Below are 18,217 nucleotides of genomic sequence, written 5' to 3'. Positions count from 1 at the left end.
GGCGCGATGTCCCCCCCGGGGGGGTTTTGCGTCCCACATGCCCCGGGGTCTGTAAATCATCTGCCCTGCCAGGCTCGTAAACCCCACGAGTGATCCTGGCAGGAACTCGGGAATCTCTCGGCTTTTCCTTCTTCCCGCAGCGCCTGCCCCCCACCCCATCTGCCGGAGCTGTGGGAGCGCAGCGCTGCGCCTCCAGCCCTCCTGCCAAAATCCCTGTCCTGGTGAGACCCAGGCGGCACGGCCACCAGCGCGGCAGCCCGGACCTCAGTGGGAGCCCGTGGGGTCGGGGGCTTGGTGTCGATGCTGGTTCAGGTGGCTGTGGGGTGACGGGGGGTCCCGCACTGGCTGCGTGGGGCAGCGGGACCACAGCCACCCCACTGCTCCAGGAGGCACCTGCGCGGAGGGTCCGGCCCCTGCCCTGTGCAGCTGTGCTGGGGACAGGGAGGGGGACCACAAGCGACAGCTTTCACCGGCACATCCCCATAACCAGTTACCCCATTGCCCATGGCCAGCACCCCCAACCCTGTGCTGAGCCAGGTGAGCCCTGCACATTGCTGCCAGCATCCCTCCCTGCCAGCATCCCTCCCTGCCCATATCCCTGCCTGAATCCCTCCCTGCCAGCATCCCTCCCTGCCAGCATCCCTCCCTGCCTGCATCCCTGCCTGCCCGCATCCCTCCCTGCCTGCATCCCTCCCTGCCTGCATCCCTGCCTGCCCGCATCCCTCCCTGCCTGCATCCCTGCCTGCATCCCTGCCTGCCTGCATCCCTGCCAGCATCCCTCCCTGCCAGCATCCCTCCCTGCCTGAATCCCTCCCTGCCTGCATCCCTCCCTGCCTGCATCCCTGCCTGCCCGCATCCCTCCCTGCCAGCATCCCTCCCTGCCTGCATCCCTCCCTGCCTGCATCCCTCCCTGCCTGCATCCCTGCCTGCATCCCTGCCTGCCTGCATCCCTGCCTGCCTGCATCCCTCCCTGCCCGCATCCCTCCCTGCCTGCATCCCTCCCTGCCTGCATCCCTCCCTGCCAGCATCCCTGCCTGCATCCCTGCCTGCCTGCATCCCTCCCTGCCCGCATCCCTCCCTGCCTGCATCCCTGCCTGCCTGCATCCCTGCCTGTCCGCATCCCTCCCTGCCCGCATCCCTCCCTGCCTGCATCCCTCCCTGCCTGCATCCCTCCCTGCCCATATCCCTGCCTGCCCACTTCCCTCCTTGCCAGCATCCCTGCCCATACCCCTGCCTGCCCATACCCCTCCCTGCCTGCATCCCTGCCTGCCCGCATCCCTCCCTGCCCATACCCCTCCCTGCCCATATCCCTGCCCGCACCCCTCCCTGCCCGCACCCGTCCCTGCCCGCCTGGCAGGCTGCAGCACGCCCAGCGTTGCCCGGCCCCGCGCAAACCCGGGCGCTGGCGGGCTCCCGCCTCTCCTGCAGCCGCCCGCAGCGGGATTCAGCGGCACAGCCCCGAGCAGCCGGGCAGGACCCGGAACGTGTCGGGGCACGGGCACGCGATGTGTCAGGGCGCGGATACGGGACGTGTCACGACGCGGCTGCAGCATGAATCGGGGTGCAGAGAGCAGCCCCCCGGGGCTGGACCAGACCCCGCCATGGCTCATCGTGCCCAGGAGAGCCAGCCCTGGCCATGGCCACCACCGCGGGCCTGCTCCCCCCTCCCATCTGCAGGCTGGGGCTGCGGAGGGCCCAGAGCAGCCTTGGGACCCCCGGGAGGCTGCTGCCTCCCACCCACCGCCCCGCGCAGCCCCCAGCCCCCCAGGGGCTCAAGGCCAGCCAGGGGCTGCCTTGGGGTCTCCAGTGCGTTTGCAGGACGAGCCCGCAGCAGGGACAGCCGCAACCCTCGGCTGGGCAGGGGGAGCAGCCCGGGGCACAGCGGGGTTCCAGCCCCGAGCAGGGACGCTGGCGGGGCTCCCGCTCCCCCCGGGGCCCTGTCCCGTGCCCAGACCAGCACCGATTTTGCAGAGTTTGCACATTTTTGGCAGAAAACGTGACCAGTGCCAAGGCAGGCCAAGAGTGACGGGGATGGAGCCTTCCTCCCCCACGGCTCTTCTGCGGCCATGGAAGGACAGAGCCCTCCTCATCCTCCCAGGCACCCCAGTGCCACCGCATAGGGCTGAGCTGTCCTCCCGGTCCTGTTAATTACCAACAAATTAACTCGGGGCTAAGCAGCTGGCCCCAGCTGGGTCAGCCCAGGGCCGAGCCAGGGGGGTTGCACGTCACCCGGGGCTGGATGGGGACGACGGGGGCTCGGGGCCAGCCCCGGCCACAGCCCCACCACTCTCTGCCGGGCTTGGGGACAGCGGGAAGGGCGCTGTGGGTAACGGGCGTGGGGTGCCTGGCCAAAAATCAACAGCCTCCTTGTGCAGGCAGCTCCCGGGGTGCAGGCAGCTCCCGGGGTGCAGGCAGGCAGCCCACGGCTCTCCCTCTGCAGCCCCCGCTCCTCCCGCGGCACCGCACATCGTTTGTCACTCCGACAGGTCCAAACAAACCCGGCTGGGATTAATTAGGCTCAGTCTTCGTTTCCTCCAGCGCTTCGCAGGGGCCGGGCTGCGGAAGGCGGTGGAGAGGCGGCAGACGGGCGGGCAGGCTCTCCCCACCCTTGGGCAGGGGGAGAGAAGGCAAGCGGGGACCCCCCCGGCCCCCCAAACCCCTGCCCCATTGCGAACAGCCGGTGCTGGATGTGGTCCCGGCCGGCGATGGGCCCCATCCCGGGAAGGCGAGGCCGCGGGTGCTGTGCAGCGTGGCCGCATCCAGGACCGGACGGCTGCTGCCACCTCGTGCACGGAGGGCTGCTCCCACACGCACCCCCCTTTCCTCCCCAAATCCCCCCAAAAATGGGCCCAAAGGCCCCCTGAGGCGGAAGGGACCCCCCCCCGGGCTGAGGGCTGGGTTGCACCACGGAGGGGAGAAATGGGCAACGAGCAGGAGTAAAACCAGAGCCCCCCGGTTTATTAGCAGTGGGTTCAACCGGACCTCACACCGGCACCCGGGCGGGGAAATCTCCCCGCCAGGAAATTGGGGCCGTTATCCCGGTAAACCCGCCACGGCTCAGTCCCGGCAGCAAAACCCAGGGCACAGGACGGGGCACGGGAGAGGCAGAGCCGGGGCTGCAGCTCCGTACGGCACCGCCAGGATAAAGACACGTCTCCTGCTGGGAAACCGTCCCCCGTTTCCCCGCTGACCCTCGTCCACGGCACGTGTCACAACCAAAGAGACCACGTAAAACCCTCGGGGTTTAGGTACAAATTCTGGCACCAAAGAAAAACAACACCCTGCAAAACGGGAACCAAACGAGCCCTCCCCCCCACCCCCACCCCAATGTTATTAAAATACTTTTAATATTCAAGAGGTTTGAAGTTCTCAGCATCCTTCCGATTGCTGCTGTCCCAGCGTCTGCCCTGTCCCCGAGGGCCGGCTCTCCTCCGTGCCGGGGGACACTGGGCGGCACTCGGCTTTACCACAGGAAACACCACGCGTGTACAAGATCGCAGGGTGGGCTTGGGGTGATGGGATCGTGCCGGGGAGCGTGCCGGGGCCAGCACACCGGGGCCAGCACACCGGGGCCAGCACACCAGCCCCTTGCCCTGCTTGGTCGCAGTCCCATCACGCTGCCCACGAAGGAGAAGAGGTTGAGGAGCTTGAAAACAAACGGAGATGACAAAAGAAATGGTGCCCGAGTCTTTGGAAGAACAATCTGCCTTGCTTGCAGCTTTTCCAAGCAGGTGTCGGAGGAATCCAGCAAACTCTCCCGTTCCCTGCCGCGGGGCTGATGGCAGGGGTGGGTCTGGGTCCCTCTGGGTCTCCACCAGCTCCGCTCCTCTGCTCCAGCTCAGCAAAGTCACCTCCAGCGTGCCCAGAGCAGCTCCTCTGCCCTCGGAGCAGGAGGTCAGGGATGGCTCCAACGCTGCCCTCGCACCCAGGGGAGCCGGGGCCCATTTTGGGCAGAGAAAGGAGGAATTTGTGCCACTTCCCCATGTCAGAGCGGGGCGGGAAGGGACCTCACCGACAGGCCCAGGAGATAAAAAGGCCAAATAAAACGAAACAGGTAGGCGGAGAGGTGGCAGCGCGGGGTCCGCAGAGTGGAGCCGCCGCTCGGGCAGCCTCCGGCGCAGCCGTCCACCCCGGGGGTCCCCTCCAAGGCGACAGCCCGGTATTGCTGAGGGTCCCGGTGGGTGCGGGGCTGGCCCCGCTCGGGTATTGCTGGGCAGGTGGCAGGCGGCAGCTACCTGGTGCTCTGCAGCTCCTCTCGCAGCCAGGTGGGCAGCGTCTGCCCCATCTTGTACAGGAGCTTGGAGAGTTCTATGTTATGGTCCCTGTAATAGTCCCGCAGGAAGGCGCGCGACTGCAACGGGACGAGAACAGAACAGAGAGGAGGGTCAGGGGGACAAGCCCCGAGCCCACCGCCCCGGCACGGCCCCCCCAGCCCTGCTCCAGACCCTGCCGGGAGGCTCTCTGCATACTCACATCCGAATCCATCTCGGGGTACTTCCTCCCTTTGCTCTTTCCCAAGCATTTCGTCTTCCCTCCATCCAGAAGCTGGCACCAGAATCCCTTCTTCGGATCAAACCTGCGAAGCGAGAGCTCTGCCTCAGCCCTCTCGCTCCTCCACGCCTGCCGCAGGCCAGCACGGCGCCCGCCCAGCCCCGCCGCTGCCCGGCCCCGCACGGGGACACTTCTCCCCCTCTCTTTAATCCGCATCCCAGCTGACATCTCGTTACCGACCTCCTGTACGACAGGCTGCCCAGTAAGCGGCTTGCCAAGGTTCATTCATCACCGCATCACCCTGCTGAAGGAGCACGGGCGTCTACGTGGGTTTAATTATTATTTTCTGCGGCAGCTTCAGCCCCGGGTGCCCTCAAGAGCCCCACGACAGCTGGGTGCAGACTCAGAGCAGCCACGTATACAGGCAAGAGCCGCACAGAGGTAAATTCTCATTTTCCTAGGGGCTCTGGAGTCTCCTGCTTCCTATGCTGGGTTTTCACGCCTGGAAGGCTCAGCGCAAGGTGCCACCCACAGAGGTGCCACCCGGCAAGCAGCGAGAGCCGCTCTCTGCGGCGAACGCACGAGGAGCCATGGTGCCGGAGCTCGACGAGTGGCACGAATGCAGCCCTGAACTCTGCTCCAGGAGCTCGGAGCCGCTCCTGCGCTGCCCAGGGTGACACCACCGTCCCCGCCGCAGTGCCAGGGTAAGCACAGCAAAGCAGGGTGCTTGCTGAACGTCGTTTCTGGTTGCAGTTACTGAGGAGCTGCTGTTCCAGCCTCAGGCGAAACCCTGGTCTCATCAAAGCCAGTCGCAGCTCTGCGGTGAGCCCCAGGGCCGGGGGCTGCCCCGGGACAGAGCTGCGTGTCCCCAGGGACAACCTGCAGCACCAGGACCAACAGCAGGTTGGAGGGAGGAGAAGCTCGGGGAAGGACTCACGCCAGAGTCTTGTGATAATCGATGAAGTTGGTCACACCGAGGAATTTCTGGACCGTCTCCATCACTTTGGCGGGTTCCGTTCGGAGCAGCTTGCCGTCCAGGACCAGGATCTGCAAGGAGCAAGGCCGGGCAGCGAGGTGCCGCTGGCTCCCAGCTCTGCTCTGCTGGGCGCAGCGATGCCTTCACCGCACCTTTCGTCATCTTGGAGCCAAACCTGCCACCAGCCCGCGCAGGGTCCCCTTTTGAACGCTGACGTGCCCCAGTGTTCCCTTACACTGGCTGCCGGAAAATTAAATGCCTATAAAAGCCACGGCCAGGATCCACGCAGGACGACATCAGAGCTTCGGCTCAGGGCCACCCAGCCCTCCAGGACTGCGTTACAGCAATTGTGCCAGAAGCAGACAACAAACAGACTTTCTAAGGTTAAATGACGCTGGAAAAATCGTTCCGGGACTGAGCCCGGACACTGCCGGCAGCGCTTCACCGCGCGGGTCACAGCAGGGCTGGCAGCCAGCCCCCAGTTTCCCCGCAGGCAGCTCGAACCACGGGCAGTTTTGCCCGCTATTTTTGTCCTGCTTCGATGCCGTGGTGACACCAGACAGCGCAGCCCCACGGGGGGCTGTGGCCGAGAGCGGCGGGTGAGCAGTGGGTGCACGGCAGAGCCACCCACAGCCCTCCACCCCACGGCCCCCTTTCACGCCTGCTTTCCAGAGGACTAGCAGAAGGACCCACCTGTCCAGGACCAGCACAAGCACAGCTTTGTGCATCATCCATCACCAACCTCACACTGTAAGGGTTTCCTTCTTGCACAATACCCCCCTCTGCCCCTTCCCCAAGTACTTTTACTCTTCCCCCCATGGATTTTAAGGTATAAGAAAAGCACCTCCCACGGGAGCACCCTCACAGCTGACTTGAGAACCAAGCTCTCTTCCCCGTAGCATCTCTCCTACGAGGAGAGGCTGAGGGAGCTGGGCTTGTTCAGCCTGGAGAAGGCTGCAAGGGGACCTAATAAATGTTTAAAAATATCTCAAGGGTAGGTGTCAGGAGGACGGGGCCAGACTCTTTCCAGTGGTGCCCAGCAACAGGACAAGGGGCAACGGGCACAAACTGAAGCACAGGAAGCTCCAGCTGAACACAAGGAAGAACTTCTTCCCTCTGAGGGTGATGGAGCACTGGCACAGGCTGCCCAGGGAAGGTGGTGGAGTCTCCTTCTCTGGAGATATTCAAGACCCACCTGGACAAGGTCCTGTGCAGCCTGCTTGGGGAGACTCTGCTTCTGCAGGGGGGTTGGACTGGGTGACCCACAGAGGCCCCTTCCAAACCCTGCCATGCTGTGATTCTGTGATTCTGTCCATCCTTGCTTGGGAGAGGGGACTCCCTGGGGTGCTGCCACTGTAGGAGCTGGGTGCTTCCATCCCTACCTGATTGGCATGGTAGCTGTTGAGCCAGCGCTCGATGTGGGTGGCATACCAGCCCGGCACCAGGCAGCGGTTCTGCAGGGTCCGGAGCTTCGGAGCAGCCTCGGGTCCTGCCGTGATCACCTCGTGGAAGGTGTATTTCAGGGCGACCAGGTCATCGTGAGCTCGCTGGTGCTGTCAGGCATGAGCAAGGTAGGTTTGTTCCTAAGGCAAGCCAAATCCTGGGCTGCCCACGAAGCACCGTGGTTCCCAGGCCACCCCGCTGTGTCCTCGCACGTCTTGTTCAACCAAAGAGTGCAGCACCCGCAGCCACCCCATCTCCCAAACCAAGCCAACGGAGGGAAGCCCCAGGCCCACCTCCCCAAGGGGCTGCCCGAGGCGGGCGGCTCACCTGATACCAGGAGTAGGCTCGATCTGCAGGGTTGATGAGGATGGTGATGACTTTGGCCTTGGAGAGCAGGGCCGCAGCTCGCCGGGGAGCCACTTCTGAGTCAAAATAGTTGGCACTTTTCTCGAAGTAGAAGTCGGAGGTGGTGTTGGAGGGGATGGGGAAGAACTCCATGTACCTGGGGGAGGCATGAGGCAGCCAGATGGGCACCACGAGATGTCCCCAGCACTCCCCTTGCAGGTGACACCTCAGACACTCTGTACCATGCACTAACCCTGCAGGGTCCCCCTGGGTCTGACACGCTGCCTGGGGCTCCACAACCCCCTCCAGCCATTTTGGAGGTCCAAGCCTCACCAGATTCCCCAGGCAGACCCCAAAAACAGGGGGTAGCAGATGCACACGCATGCACACAGCTTCTGCTGAGGGCACTTCTGAGGCCCAGCAAGTGGCCTTTGCCTTCAGGACAACATCTTGGGGATAAACCATGGTGGTGTGGTGGTCTGAAGGCAGTGCAGCAGCAACCACCGCCAGTGTTGGCTGCACCGCAGACCTCCGCAGTAAGGCGAACTCTGACTGTCCCACAGAGCTGGTGCTGGCATGAGCACACCCTTGCAAAGGGCACAGCCCATGCAGGATTCATCCCACCTTGCAGCACCCAGATGCCCTCTGCCAAGAACCCGGGGGCTGTGAGGCTGATGGGAAACCCCACAGCAGCACTGCTCTGGTTCCCAAAGGAACCGGTGCTCCCAGCTCAGCCCCTGCGATGGAGAGACCTACCAGTCAATGCCCTTGTGATAGTTGTGTCCATTGAAGAACTGTATCTCCTCAAAGGTCTCTGAGCTGGGGTAGTTGCTGCTCAGGTCCGGGTGCATCCCCAAGAAGAGATAAAGGGCGGTCGTTCCTTCAGGCAGACAGAAAGCAAGAGCTGACTTGGGCCAAACCTCCCTCTGAGCTCTGCTTCAGGGCAGGAGGGCTGGGAGAGGCCCTCGGGGGGTGGGCGGGGGACCCGGCCAGCCTCCCAGCACGCTCACGGCACCGAGGGTGAAGGGAGCACCTGTTTTCTGAGGCCCGATGATGAGAAGCTTTGGGAATCGGTCACAGGTCTTTTCTTTGGACCAGATGTCTTTGTGCCGTTTGTCTTCACAGGGATCCTGAAATGCAAGGGGGGAGGATTGGAGCCAGGGCAGCCTGGACGGGACCACGCACCACTGCTCAGCCCCCTCCAGCCCCAGCAGACGCACGGGGAGGCCATGTTGCTCAGTGGGCAGGGCAAAAGACTGGGGTTATTTCCAGCTCTACGGGGCAAACTCCTCCCTGGCACTGCCCACAAAACCACAGAAAGGTGGAACACCTCCTGTTCCCCCCATTCGAGGCACAGGGGTACCTGCCACAGCGGGTCTTTCTCCTCGGAGAAGATCTGGAAGTATTTCTGTGCCAGCTGCACGGGCGGCAACGTCTGCAGCTTCAAGTTGGTCCAGGAGTTGAGGAAGCGGACCAGGTGCTTGAAGGTGTACAAGCCCAGGCGGTCGTTGCCGTAATTGGACAGATGGGTCATGAAGATGCTGATCTGAAGCGGAAAGGACAGCGCAGGGGTTAGCAGAGCCTCACCCAGCAGCCATCCCACGCAAACGGCTCCCACCCTGGCTGAAGACATTGGGGACATCTCCCACTGCAGCGCTGGGGGACAGCTCTGCAAGAGACGCCTGTCCGTCTGTCCCCGCGCAGCCAGACAGCAGTACTCACGGGGTTGAGGAGCACAGTCAGGAACAGTTCACCCCCGTTGATGATTTTGTCCAGTTCACTGGAACCACCGGGGTACTCGTTGTAGAAGATGGTGTGCGTGAAGAGGCCGCAGGTTTGCCGGGGGAGTACCTGGGGCAGGACAAAGACGTGGACGGAGCACCCAGGGCTGGGTCCCCTTCCTCCTCCCAAATGCAAAGGTTGTTCTCAACCCCTCAGAGGTCAGGACTGGCTCCACTGCCCCTCACCACCTTTGACTTGAATCCTGATGCCCGCAAGTGATGAAGATGGACAGATGGAGAAGCCAGAAACTGTCCTCACATGAGCTTCCCCCATGCAGGATGAGCAGAGGGCACAGCCCCCTCAAATTGAGCGTTCGAGCTGCCCAGAAACCATTCGCCAAGGCTCTGGGTTAGGTGGGGGAGGCAAGGGAAGAGAAGCACCAGAGACAAAGCCTGGCCACCTACCATGATGCCACTGTGGATGAAGCCACGGCGATAGCGAGCGGGTTTCAGGTGGGGGTACTCCTCCGTGCTCGTCACTTTGATTGACCAAACCTGCTTCCAAGCTTCGTACAACTGCACATGGACAGGGTACACGCCCGAGTGGTGGGGGGCCACGGCGTACCCCATGTCAGTGGGGATGCCATGCTCCTGCAGAGAAGAGAGCAGGGAGTCGGGTGACCATGGAGACCCCAAAACTACAACATCCCAAACCAGTCTCACCCCAAGGGACTGCCCATTCCCAGCTACAACAGTCAGCTCGTGCCTCTGGAGAGCAACTAGGGCAGGGCTGTGCCTGCCTATCCTCTCCTAACCAGGGCTGTCTCCACAAAAGGGAGCCCTGTGGCAGGCATGCTGGGTGCACACTCGCTCCTCTGCTTCACGTGGACCATCCTCACCCCCGCCATTTCTGCTGTCACTGACAGAACAACAGCAAAGCTCTTCTGTGGAGAACGAGGAGATACATCTATACAGGACTGTTGATTTATATCAGTAGATATAAAACAGCCTAGAAATTCTGAGCTGGACAACTGCTCCTACCAAGCAGGGATGGTCCAGTCTCTCTCTAATTAAGCACTTCTAATTATCAGACAATGAATTCAAGCTAGTCTGAAAGTCCCTCTCAGGCCATAGGACCGAGTTATTGTTGCTGGGTCTGGCTTCACTGGGTTTGGATTCAAGGCAGCTGTGAGCAAACCAGTCAATCACAGCACGGTCTGGTCTCAGCGCTGGCTTTACCCAGGGCAAAGGACAGTCCAAGAGGATGGACAACGCCTTACCGAGCTGAAGGTCAGAGCCTGCCTTTATCAACCAAACAAGTCCCCGACAGCTTGGCCTGCAGAGGGAGTTTCCACCAGCCGGAGTCTCCCAGCACACGGCCACCGCTCCAGGATCCCGCACTACTGCCCAGCACAGCATCAAACCGCGCTGGGCTGAGCACCCGACCTGCACCCCCCCGGATCGGACCTCCGCACCATCCCCCACGGTGCCGGGCCAGGCTGCAACGCACAGACGATGTCTCCCGTCCATCAGGCACCGGGCAGCTCGCTGCCACAGCAGCAAGTTACCTGGTGCAGGTAAATCCTTTTGCTCCAGGCACTGGCGTATAAATGGATTTACCCACCCAGCTGCGACGTGGGGGACATGACTTAATGTCCACAGATTCCTTTGCTCCAGCACGCACAGACCGTCACCTAGGTCCCCCAGGAAGCCTCTTCGACCCCCTTCTCCTGTCCTCCACCCCCCATGAGCACCCCCACCAGCGGCATCTTACTCACGACAGCGAATTTCTTGTTTAATGTCATCTGCTCGGCCAGAACCGACTGGTTGTGGAAGAGGTGAGGCTGCATGTGGCTCCACATGTGGGGGAACCACCAGAACTCCCTCACATAGGACAGCAGCAGGTCATCGCCTTCGTCCTCGGCATCAGTACCTGCAGGCACGATGCTCGCCGTCACCGCCAGGCACGCAAAGCCACGTCCAAGCAGCCGGGGCAGAGGGATGGGGAGCCCCTCTCAGCGAACGAGCGATGGGGGGCAGTGGGGTGGGATGCCCGAGGACCCTCCTGCAGCCCTAACGCCTTGTGCCCCAACACTAGCCGCGTGGCACCGAAAGGCAAAGCGATGCCCTTGCCCTCCTCACCCGTGTGGAAGAATTTCCCTGAGTATCCCAGGTTGAAGGTGAAGTTCGGGATGTGGGTGCGCAGCTCGTTCTGCGTGTCAAATAGTGCCTGGGAGAGGGGGAGAGAAAGCAAGATGTCCTCAGCACGTGGCCACAGGGACAGCTGCCACGCCAGGATGAGGACCCATGTCCCCGAGAGCCTCGCAGAGGGGCTCGCAGGGGGCCAGGGGATGCTCTCGGGGCAGGAAAGCTCATCCCTGGAGCATCCCAGAGGAGGCCAAAGCACCCAGCCCCAGGCATCCCCTGCCCACCCAGCCAGGACATCGTAGCCCCACCTTGACATCTTCCACTTTCATGCGCGTGCCCTCCTTGCCCACAAAGATGTCATCAATGTCCACCAGAATGTAGCGGTCAAGGGGCAGGGAGAGCCTCTTGCCCGTCAGGAAGGAGACGGAGTCCACGAAGACCAGCTTGTGCAGCCAGAAGTTGAGGTTGTTGCCAAAAAGCACCCTCTGGATGCCATCGTGGAGGCCCAGGTCCTGCATCACGGTGGTGTGCAGCGCCGCGTCCACGCTCATGTGTGGGATGGACTCAGCCGACTTGGTCTTGGCCAGAAGGACCGGCTCGTAGGTGGAGTGGTTGGACTGGAAGACGGTCCAGTCCTCCCCGGGGAGCACGCCCTTCTCCACCTCGCTGGGGCGCGTGATGTACAGCAGCGGCGACTTGGGGTTGATGCTGCAGTCCTTCAGCGCCAGGTTGGAGTGGAGGAAGAGGGGGAAGCCCTTCAGCTGGGCGCTCAGCAGGCTGTTCTCGTTGGCCTGCATGGGGAGAGACGGGAGCTGGAGGAGACAGGACATTGGGGATGGAGGCGTTGAAAGACAGGGGCTCACCAGGGGCACCAACGGCCATGGTGAGGGGTTAGGTGGCTCACCATCCCCGGAGATCCAGGTGTTGGGTCCCCCCGCTTCCACTCCTGAGCATGGGGCACCCTCATCCCCCTTGCACACCCAATCCTGCTCACGTTCCACGTGCAAAGGCCCCCAGGGCTGCAAGCCCCGGGCAGGAGAAGAGCAGGGGGCTGCCGAGCAAAACACCTGCTCCTGCTTTTGGTGAACCCCAGCAAGGGTCACTGCTGGGAAACGGGATGCTAAAAGCCACCGGACTGATCCCAGAGGTGTGTTCTTACCCCAAAACACCCAGGAGCCGCACAGCCCTTCCACGGGGAGTGGGCTAAGATGATGCCTTCTGTGAGAAGCCTGCAGCCCACGCCAGGCTGCGGGCTGGCCCCACACCAACTCCGGCTGCTTGCAGAAAGCAAGGGGAGGGCAGAGTCCCTGCAGCGCAGTGTGACCCCGGAGCCCCCTGCTCACACCTGGCCTGGCCACAGGGTCTCGGTTTGCCCCCCACACCCTCTCACCTTGAAGAAGCCAATGATGCCCACGCCGTACTCCACGCAGTACTTGTCCAGCAGCTCCCGGTTCCAGGCATCCAGGTTGACGTACTTGAGGATGTTCTCATAGATGATGAGGGCAAAGCGTCCCCGGTCCTTGTCAGTCAGCGTGGGCATGTCCCCCTTCCCCGGGGCGATCTCCGTCCTGTATTTGAAGCGACTCGACTCCAGGATGGCCACGATCTCCTGGCCCAGCTGCGAGTAGAGGCTCTCCACGAAGACCAGCACCAAGGGGTCCGTGCGGGAGGAGTCGGCCACCTTGATGGTCTTCAGCGGCAGCAAGCGGGAAGGGGCGACCTTGGGCTCATCGCAGTCCGGCCCCGCCACGTCCCCGGAGGGCTCCAAGCCCCTTTTCCACCCATATAAATAATACGCAGAGGCGAAAACACTGAGCAGGCAGAAGACGAAGAGCAGGAGCAACACCACCTGCGGAGAGAGCTGCCGGACACCCCGCCGGGCCCTGGCCAGCACAGTCATCCTTGCATTCGCGGGGCGAGGTGGGGCCCCTCTCCCCTGCCCGTCCCCTCCCCGTGCGAGCCCCAGGGAGGGGAAAAAGCGACCAACCAACAGAAAAAAACTGGGAAGATAAAACTCAGTACTGCTAATAAATTAAAATACTAGCAGGTGGCCTGTGCAGGCTCTCTCCCCTCCAGCAGTCTGGCGTCCCTCGCTGTCCACTTCATGTCACCATGGCAGAGGCACCGAGAGTCCCCTCGCCGAGCTGAAAGCCCCGCGGCGGCGGCAGCGGCGGCAGCCGCAGCCCCACGGTGTCAGCGGGGCGCGGCGGGCGGCCTCGGCGCGGCGGGCATGGCGGCTCCCCGGTGCCCCGGCTCCACACGGCGCCCTGCGAGGGAGAGGAGGGGTGAGCGGAGTCGGACGGTGCCGGCACCAACGCCAACGCTTCCACTCACCCAGTGTGGCCCTGGCAGATCCCTCGGCGTGCCAGGCGTGCCAGGGCTTGCCGTGAGACCACCGCAGGCTCCCGGCGGCACTGGGACAGGACCCCTGCTATGGGGACAGTCCCTGGCCCCCCACCAGCCCCCGTCAGACCCAGCAATCCCGCTCCTCCTGCCTGCCCAGCGGGAGCCAGGCTGCGGCGAGGAGAACGGGGTGCGGGGGGTCCGAGCCCCCTGTCACCCAGCCCGGCTGGCAGGGAGGGACGCGGGCAGCACCAGGAGCCGCCAACCAAGGTCACCAAGACGGGCACACAGGAGCGCCCACGACAGAGCCAAAGGGACCTTGGGAATATTCTTCCCTTCCCTGTGAAAGGCCCATTTTAACAAAGAAAAGAAAGAAAAATTAGGACAGGCACCACTTGCTGGGTGGTGAAGCCACCCTGGCAGGGGACACTGATGTGGCCAGTGTGTTTAAGGGAAAAAATAAAAGCTGTGGCACCGTGGCTTGCAGCACCATCCCCAAACCCACGGACAAGGGCAGGTCCCTGCTCCCACGGGCACCACGGACGAGCACCCACCCTACAGACACCAGCCGGGCACGTAACGGGATTAAACGCGGCCGGCTGAACGGTGCCGGGGATTACGGGCTGGGGCTTGGCAGGGTAATCCTGTCATCCCTGCCCTTCCTGCAGAGAGCTTCCCAACGCTGCCTGCACGCCGCTGCTTCACCCGGGCCCTGCGGACGCCGCCGGCAGCCGGCCTCCAGCCCTGTCTCCACCACCCACCGGCTGCGCCGGGCACGGCGGAGCACCTGGTTTTATGGATCTGTAATTTATCTCTGCCCACGGGGATGATCTCCAGGCAGGACCAAGCGAGGGTGTTCCCTGGACCCTCGGGTGTGCCCTGCCCCAACTCACTCCCTCCTTCCCTCCAGCAGGGCCGGACCTTCGGCACCCCAGAACACCCCAGCCAGCGGTCCTGGTTTCAGCTGGGATAGAGTTAAATCTCCCTCTCAGTAGCTGCTGTGTTTTGGAATGAGTAGAAGCGGAATGTTGATAACACTGATGTTTTCAGCTGTTGCTATGAAATCCAGGACTTTTTCCCAGCCTCTTATATTCAGCTCCTGAGCAGGTGGGAAGGAGCTGGGAGGGAGCACGGCCAGACAGACAGCCAAGCTGGCCAGTGGAAACACTCTGTACCAGGGATGCCCCGCTCAGCTTCTGAATGGGGGCTGGTGGGGGGCAGGAATCTTTCTTCTCATGTTTCCAGGAGTTCAAATTCTTCCCAGAGTCTCGGTCTTTTTCAGCAGTTTCGCAAAATCCGCAATTTCTGGGTTCCGTGATTGCTACTTGGGGGCTGGCTGCAAATCGGTCATTGGGTGGTGATAAAATTCTATTGTATATACTTTGTCTTGCATATTCATTATTATAATCACCAATAGTAGTAGTATTACTATTAGTATTTACTTTGTTGCCTCATTAAACTGTATCTCAGCCCATGAGTTTTCCCTGTTGTCCGCTTCTCCTCCCCATCCCGCTGCGGGGAAGGGGAGGGGTGAGCGAGCGGCTGCCTGGTGCCGAGCTGCCGGCCCCCAGGTTAAACCACGACACCAGGATTTGGGGGCTGGGCTCTTCTCCAGGTCCAAACAGAGAAGCACACAGCGACGTCGCTTTTAGGAACGCGCCTATGCAGAGGGAGGCTCCCCAGCCCGGGTACTGCCCCTAGGGATGCGGGGAGCTGGGACCCCATTATCAAGCATCCCAGCCGTGCTGTCCCATTCCCTACCCGTTTCTCTCATCTTTTAGGAGAGGTGGGCGCTGGCAGCCGCATTCCCACGGTGATGGGCAGGCAAGTGACAGCCAGAGGGTTCGATGCCAGCGCCGGAGCAGCGGCTGACGGGCAGGACTGTGCGTCCATCCTCACAGCACCCTCCACGAGACAGAGCAGACGGGAACGGAGCCCTGCACCCACATCACCTGCCGTTTCCAAGGGGGCTTCCTTAGTCTGTCCTCTTCAAACAGTTTTTAATTACAGTACTTAATGAGCAGGCTTTGGAGACAGCATCTCCAGGCAGACGCCGGCTGACTGCCCGGGGAGGGAGGCTGCCACGTCAAAGCACAAAGGCAACGCCAGCCCGGGCAGGGGGCCAGCGCCGGACCCCCAGAGCAGCCAGGTGTGAGCCGGGACCGGGGCAGGCAGCGTCCCACCCCACAAACCCGCTGCTGAGGCAGAAAGCAGGCAGGAATCCTGCTCTGCCGGTTCGCTGCTGGAGCAAACCCTCCGCGGGGAGGATGCTGGGGGGTTTGGGGCGATGCTGGGAGCTGGGGGTGCTCCTGCTCAGGGCCTTCCCCGCCCAAGTGGGTGCTGGCTGCAAACCCCTGCACATCCCCAGCAGCGGTGGGAGAGCCGACAGCTCCACTCTGGAGAATAAAGCACGTTTTGGTCCAAGAACACAAAACAAGATCTCGAGACCATCCGCTTTTCTAAGACTAAAAGGGAAACGTGATGGTAAAATAGAAAGAAACCCCGCAAGAGCTGGCACGGTGACAGCTGGAGTCAAACTTCCTTTTAACCTGATTTTTAGAAGCTGCTCCGGTGCCTTTTAAAACCACGGTGGTTATTTAAAAGGCACCAGCTGCAAATGTCAGCCTGGTTCCCACACGCAGACCTCAGAAACACCGTACAGCGCCGGCGTAGCACAGACACACGCTCAGCCGCAGCCACACACCAAGGGCCACAGCAGAAAGAGCCCCAGAAAACGCTCTTTTCTGGTGGGTTTCTGAGCAAAGCCCTTGCCCAGGCTTTGCTGGAGAGGAGCCTCGGCGAGGAGGCTTAGCCACAGTGCTCTTAATCCAACCGCCCTGACAAACACAATCAGCATCCGAGCGGCTTCCCCGGCGCGGCCGGGAGCCAGGAGCACCCACGGGGCCGCATCCGACCTCGGGGCAGGCAGGGAGCGCAACCGGTGGCCGGGAAACCCTTTCTATCAGCAGTTCACATCTAAGACAGCTGCAGGAGGAAGGGGAAAATGGTTGAAAAGCTTTTCTAAATCCTCTCCCCTGCTGCGGTCTGGGGGCTGTGGTTTCCCCTGGCCAGGATTATTGGCCACAAACGCTCCCTGGGGAACCACCGCACCCCAGAAAGCCCGAGGAAAACTGGAGGGGACAATGGGGGATGAAGCCATCCCCGTCAGCAGCTTGCAGTGCTCTTCCTTTAACCTCCAGTGGGATTTTGCAGGGACGCAATGGGAGGATTAAATGCAAGCAAGGAAGTGTAAGCAGATCCGGGGGAGCGGGAAGGGTCGGCGGTCCCAGCCGACACCCACAGCAGGGTTTGATTTATCCGGGGGTGCAACAGGTCCGGCCGCAGGTGCAAGCAGTGAGGATCAGGCAGCTGACAAGTCCCGGCTGTCCAATAAATCAATTGTCCCAACCCCATAGCCCAGGGATGGGAGATGAGCTGAAAACCATGGGTGTGACGTGGCAGGAGATCGCTCCCACATCTCCCTTGCACCACTCTGTCAGGGGCTGCAGGGGAGGGAGCAAGCATCGACCTTCCTGGCAGACAGACCCCGAGACCTGCTCCCCACAAAGACTCCGACCCCCAACTCTGGTAGCTCACAGACCCCCAGATGTTCAACCCGCAGCAATGGGGCCACATCCTCAACACCACAGCCAGCTGGGTCACCCCGCTCCTCTCCTGCCTGCACCCCTCGGGCGGGCAGCCCTGCTCCCCACTCCCCACTGCCGCACCGCGCCGGCACGGCTGGGTGACCGCCCCACGCCAGCTCCACCGCCCCACGCAAGCCAGCCCTGGGGGTTAAGCCTGGATGGAGGAGGATTTAGAGGCAGGATGCTTAACTGCATCGCCCAGCTCAGCAATTTGCAATCGCTTCTGCTCGCTCCAGCGCTTCCCTTCTCGCATCCGACCACCACTCGGCCCCACCGACGCTTCTGCCTCCTCTCCCAGTCAGACACTGGAAGGCAAAAGGCTACTGGAAGGTCCAGATTCAGCCAGGCTGGGACCCAGGTCCCCAGTGGGGTCACAGTACCCAGCCCACTGTGCCTGCTGTCTCTCCCACACCTCAAGCATCCTCGCCAGTGTCCTCAGCGGTCACTACCCGGTGCCCCGCAGCCCCGGGAATCGCAGACTACCTGTAAAAGATGCACAAAAAGCAGCCAAATTATTATTAATAGGTTTAAGTTCCCTCTAGAGAGAATCCCCTTCACTCCGCTGGTAATATTTGGAGGGCTGCAGATCTAAAACCACTGAGCTAAGCACATCCTTAGAGAGGAGATTAATGCCACCATATTATTCAAGAGACAACCGTGAGCTGAAGACGGGGGAGCTTGCTTTGAAAAAGTAACCGGCGTGAAAAACCTGCCTTTAAACACCTGCCCCCGCACCACTGCCTTTATCAATTCTGAATGGCAGCGACCCAGACTGCGACTGGAAATACCTGCACAGAGTTGTGAGTACTGGTGTGGGAGCAGAGCCATCACAAGGTGCAAAGGAGCACTGTCCATCCCTGTCCCTGTCCCCACCACCTCCCCGCCCAGCCAGGGCCAGATCCACCGGCCGAGAGAAGGCAGAACCAGGAGGAGATGAACTGCTGTGCTTCGGTGGGCGGTGGTGTGACCATGCACACCGGGACCGAAGCACGGGAGGCAGCAGGTCACAGCTCCCCGCGCATCCCACCTCCGAGGTGCTCCCCCAGCACGGGCCGAAGCCCTGCTCTGGGGGTGACGAAGCCGCAATGCGACATAAAGGCTTC

At 62.0% G+C, this 18,217-nt stretch overlaps 1 protein-coding gene across 2 annotated transcripts; it reads right to left on the bottom strand.

Annotated features, from left to right (window-relative positions):
- Positions 1–2,937: 2,937 nt before the first annotated feature.
- Positions 2,938–13,340, bottom strand: NDST1 (N-deacetylase and N-sulfotransferase 1). 2 transcript variants are annotated; one of them, XM_075441662.1, is made up of 14 exons: positions 12,515–13,340; positions 11,433–11,936; positions 11,119–11,206; positions 10,755–10,909; positions 9,442–9,627; positions 8,978–9,106; positions 8,619–8,801; positions 8,289–8,385; positions 8,012–8,135; positions 7,238–7,412; positions 6,850–7,020; positions 5,429–5,538; positions 4,474–4,576; positions 2,938–4,351 (listed from the first exon to the last, which is right to left on the bottom strand). In XM_075441662.1, exons 1-14 carry the CDS (start codon positions 13,022–13,024, stop codon positions 4,232–4,234), a joined length of 2,655 nt encoding a protein of 884 aa, XP_075297777.1. In that variant the 5' UTR covers positions 13,025–13,340; the 3' UTR covers positions 2,938–4,231. The 2 variants fall into 2 exon arrangements, with proteins under 2 accessions (XP_075297777.1, XP_075297778.1); XM_075441663.1 differs by having other exon boundaries at positions 11,433–11,915.
- Between the last annotated feature and the right edge of the window lie 4,877 nt (positions 13,341–18,217).

This window comes from Opisthocomus hoazin, chromosome 22, assembly GCF_030867145.1.
Source record: "Opisthocomus hoazin isolate bOpiHoa1 chromosome 22, bOpiHoa1.hap1, whole genome shotgun sequence".
Taxonomy (NCBI): Eukaryota; Metazoa; Chordata; class Aves; order Opisthocomiformes; family Opisthocomidae; genus Opisthocomus; species Opisthocomus hoazin.
This window is presented reverse-complemented; position numbering and strand designations above follow the sequence as displayed.

Excerpts from the sequence above, each read along its gene's own strand:
- NDST1 (XM_075441662.1), bottom strand. The coding sequence starts at position 13,024 with ATGACTGTGCTGGCCAGGGCCCGGCGGGGTGTCCGGCAGCTCTCTCCG. Across the intron at positions 8,386-8,618 it reads AGAAAGACCCGCTGTGGCAG|GATCCCTGTGAAGACAAACG; the intron begins GTACCCCTGTGC and ends CTTGCATTTCAG. Across the intron at positions 4,577-5,428 it reads GATTATCACAAGACTCTGGC|GTTTGATCCGAAGAAGGGAT; the intron begins GTGAGTCCTTCC and ends CTCGCTTCGCAG.